We start from the raw sequence: 3,975 nt of genomic DNA, 5'->3' as shown, positions 1-3,975 counted from the left end.
GCAAACAAACAAATAATTTATTTCTGTTGAATTCCAGTAAGTATATCGGAATTTCTGAGATTGTACGTACAGATTAAACTGAAAAGTAATAGGCCAACTCTTTCAGGTCGTATTCATTGACTTTAAGTGTATTAATCGATGGGTGAAAATCCAACATCTCCAAACGATAACAAAATAAAGCACAAACTACAAGAATTGAGCCCTAACTTTCTCTGAGACAGACATGAAGAGATTGTCCTCAACGGCTGATTGGGCTGCCGAAAAATTTTCATGGATCCTAAACATCAAAACTTATTGAATATATATAATCGCGCAATTTTTAAACTTCATAGTCTGCTTTATTAAATGTATGTAATATTCCCATAAAAAGGCTTAAATTTATTATGATTAATCATTTTTTGAGGGCTCATGGCGCATTAGTTCGATGATCGATGAACGTGCTCTTTTACATGGTTTACTTCGTATTATGCCTGTAAAAAATGTGTTCGCAGGTTTAGCTGCTTTTTATGAAAACTTTATAAAAAAACTTTATAAAGGAATATAAATGATTGTCAATCACATTCTTGAAGATGAATAGTGGCATAGTATTTAGGGCTAGGCGCCACCTGTGGTTTCCCACATCTGCGCCGTATGTACTCTGTGATGAAATGCAGAACTACTGCATAAGCCAGAAAAAGCGTAGTGTCTGGTTTACGCAGCATTGTGTTATGTTCTGTTGTTGTGTCTTTGGCTACTTAGCCGCAGGACCCCTAGTGGGACTCTATGTTGCCCGCCACCACCACTGGAAGTTGAGCCAGGCTACCTCATACTCTGGCTGATCTCCGCCAGGGTCGTCTGAGCTTTCTGGACGGAAACCAAATAAAAAGGGGGGAAGGGGGAAGAGAGTGGGGAAGTAGTACAAGTGGTGGAGTCAAAGTATGCAAAAGGAGGAGGAGGATGAGGAAAGAAGAGGTGGAAAGGGAGGAGTAGGAATCACCCCTGGTCTGGGAGCCCACCGAAGACTAGGGAAAAGAAGACAGACTGCAGAACAAGGGAGGTCTGCAAAGTTGAGTAGGTGCAATGGGAAGTGGTCTGAGTTGATTGCTATCATTTCAGTGCCGTCATTCTTACGAGGAAGATGTCTAGTTGGGTGTTCATTCAGTTCTGATAGTGGCCGGTGATGAGGGAAGAGCAAGTACAAGGAGAGATCGATCATAGCGGCTTCAGGAACGTCTGGTCTGGATGTCTATGTTGTTGGGTCAGACGTGAAGAGATGATACCAACGCCTTTTGAAGATTGCTGAGGCATATCTGCTAAAAGCTAAAAACGCTTCTTTTGATTTTAACAGGTGACTTTCCGGACAAAGTGTGGTTAAATTTAGATCCAGTAACAGTTGATTCCGTGGGTCCAGGTAGATGTTACACGAGTGCATTATGGCATCACTTAATGGTTCTGGAGAACTTCCAGTTCTCCAGAAACACAATGGGCATCGTTTACAAGTCCAAAATCCTGAAGTCGCTTTTTGAATGACCCATGTCCTGTCAGAAAAAAGGTAGCGTGTAAATTAGGGAAGAACCAGCCAAGTCTTTGTTTGTTGAGGTAGGAGACACTAGGTAGAAATAGCTTGATAGTACTACCTTTGGTGGAATCAATCCAACGGATTTGCCAGCCAGAGGGAAACAAGTTCCTGCCAAGTACGCCGGCGTTCTTGTTTCGGATCTGCATCGACAATAGTTTTTATCCCCAGGAATTCAGTTTCTTTGTTCTTTCTGATAGCATGGGAAAGCTCTGTGAGGGCCGCTTGGAGGTCAAGGGGGATACTGCCTGTTAATACTTGCAGTGCTGCTGTTGATGTCCTACAAGCCCAAGTCATTTTTAATAACATCAACCGTTGTATCCGCTAGTTAACGTTCCTAGTGCTGATGATGGAGAAACTGTGGAACCATACGGCAGCGCTATGCTACGAAGTACACAAAAACAGCTGAATAAAGAAGGTGGGGTGCAGGTCCCTTAAGATCCCAGTCTTTGCGGGTGAAGTTAGCAAGCATATTGATATAATTTTTGGCCTTCTCTTTCATGGACTTTAGATGTGGCATGAAAGTTTTACGTTCATCTAGGGCCCGGGTTACCAACCTGTGGGCGCGACCCTCAAGGGGGTCGCAAAGTGTTTCCTGGGGGGTTGCCAAAAAACACTTAAGACGTGACAAATATCTCTGTCCAATGACACTGTTCAGAGGCGCATTTTAGATATGTTCGTAGACGTGAAAGAATGAAATCAAAGTTTCTTTATTGCTTTCTTTTCAAGTTGATGAATCAACGGACGTAAGTTCATGTTCTCAGTTGCTTGTCTTGGTGAAATATATTCATTCAGATGACATTAAAGAAGAGTTCTGTTTTGTAGTGCACTTGAAACTACTACAAAAGGTGAAGCTAATATGGAGAAGATTAATAGGTTTTTTTTTTTGAAACTGCAGGACTACAGTGGAAAAACGTCGGTGGGGTTTATACAGATGGAGCAGCAGCTATGCTAGGGTCAAAGTCAGGCTTTCAGGCAAAAGTAAAAGAACTTGCTCCCAAAGCAAAGGACATTCACTGCATGATTCACCGATATTCTCTTGCCAGTATGACTCTTCCAGCTCCTCTGCAAGAGGTACTTGATTCTGTGATCAAAATTGTGAATTACATCAAATCTGGAGCCCTCAACACCAGTCTGTTTAGAGAACTCTGTAAAGACATGAATTCTGATCACGAGGTTCTTCTTTTCTACACTGCTGTACACTGGTTGTCGAAAGGAAATCTTGTCAATCGTGTCTTTGAGTTGAAAGATGAAATCAGGTTGTTCCTGGAAGTGCAAGGGAAACATGACCTTTTGGCTTACTTTAATGATGAAGCTTGGAAGAAAAAAGAGTTGCTTATTGAACTTAATCATAGAGTTGCTTACTTAGCAGACATTTTAGACCAGTTAAATAAACTGAACCTGAAAATTCAGGGAAAGGAAACACACATTATCCAATTTCAAGACAATCTTCAGGCATTTGTAGCCAATCTGCAAAACTAGCGTCGGAAAGTAAATCTCGGAAAACATTGCCGTTTGAAAAACTCTGCAGTGTGGTAGAGGAATCTGATGGTGAACTAGATGAGAATCTGAAGGAGGAGATTACTTGGGTACCTTGAATCCTTTGAAAAGGAATTTCCCTGAGCTTACAGAATAAGAAGCTGCACTGGAACGAAACCCATTCTCTGCTTCCCTGAATGTAGCTAGCATTCCCGATGAAGTACAGGATGAATTCTTGGATCTGCGGAACGATTCCTCGGCACGTAATTTGTTTTATGAAAAATTGCTGATTCAGTTCTGGTGTGCTATGTATTAGTCATATCCAAATGTCACCATGCTTGCCTTTCGAGTTTTACTTCCATTTGCCTCTACATATCTCTGCGAGAGTGGATTTTTAACGCTTTTTCATATCAAAACAAAGGCAAGAAACAGATTGAATGTTGAGGATGACATGAGGTTGGCTTTAACAAACACTCAGCGGCGAATTTTGAAGCTGGTTGCCCAGATGAAGTACAACCATCGCAATAATATTAGATTAGAATTATGTTCTGAAAAATATATTTTTAATGTGTTTTCTTTATTCTATTAAAAATGCCTTTTTACAAATGTGGCGGGGGTCGCAGGTTACTTGGCTATTATAAAAGGGGGTCACGATTCGAAAAAGGTTGGGAAACACTGATCTAGGGTAACACCTAAATATTTGAATGAACGTTGATTCTTGAGTGTGTGTCCTTTATAACGAATGGTTGGTGGTCTGTTGATGTCAAGAAGTCCTCTGAGAAGTAGGGTTCTACTTTTATCTATAGAGATTTCCAGCTTATTCTCTTCAGCCCAAACCGACAGGGCATTCAATACTGTGTTGGCTCTGGTCTTAATAGCTGCACGAGTAAGGCCCTCAACAACGATAACCAGGTCATCTGCATACGAGAGCTGTGTGGTAT

The 3,975-nt window shown here is 41.3% G+C and overlaps 1 protein-coding gene across 1 annotated transcript; it reads left to right on the top strand.

Annotated features, from left to right (window-relative positions):
* The first annotated feature begins 2,503 nt into the window (after positions 1-2,503).
* Positions 2,504-3,037, top strand: LOC150088612 (protein ZBED11-like). The gene has a single exon (XM_090370266.1). The coding sequence runs from the start codon at positions 2,504-2,506 to the stop codon at positions 3,035-3,037; it is 534 nt and encodes a 177-aa protein (XP_090226392.1).
* Positions 3,038-3,975: the final 938 nt, after the last annotated feature.

The sequence above is a fragment of the Mastigoproctus giganteus genome, chromosome 3 (genome assembly GCF_048544385.1).
Source record: "Mastigoproctus giganteus isolate SK-2022 chromosome 3, ASM4854438v1, whole genome shotgun sequence".
NCBI lineage: Eukaryota > Metazoa > Arthropoda > Arachnida > Uropygi > Thelyphonidae > Mastigoproctus > Mastigoproctus giganteus.
Note: the sequence above shows the minus strand (reverse complement) of the source record. Positions and strands in the feature narration are given on the sequence as shown.

Bases quoted from the DNA above. Each gene is read 5' to 3' on its own strand.
- LOC150088612 (XM_090370266.1), top strand. From the start codon at position 2,504: ATGCTAGGGTCAAAGTCAGGCTTTCAGGCAAAAGTAAAAGAACTTGCT.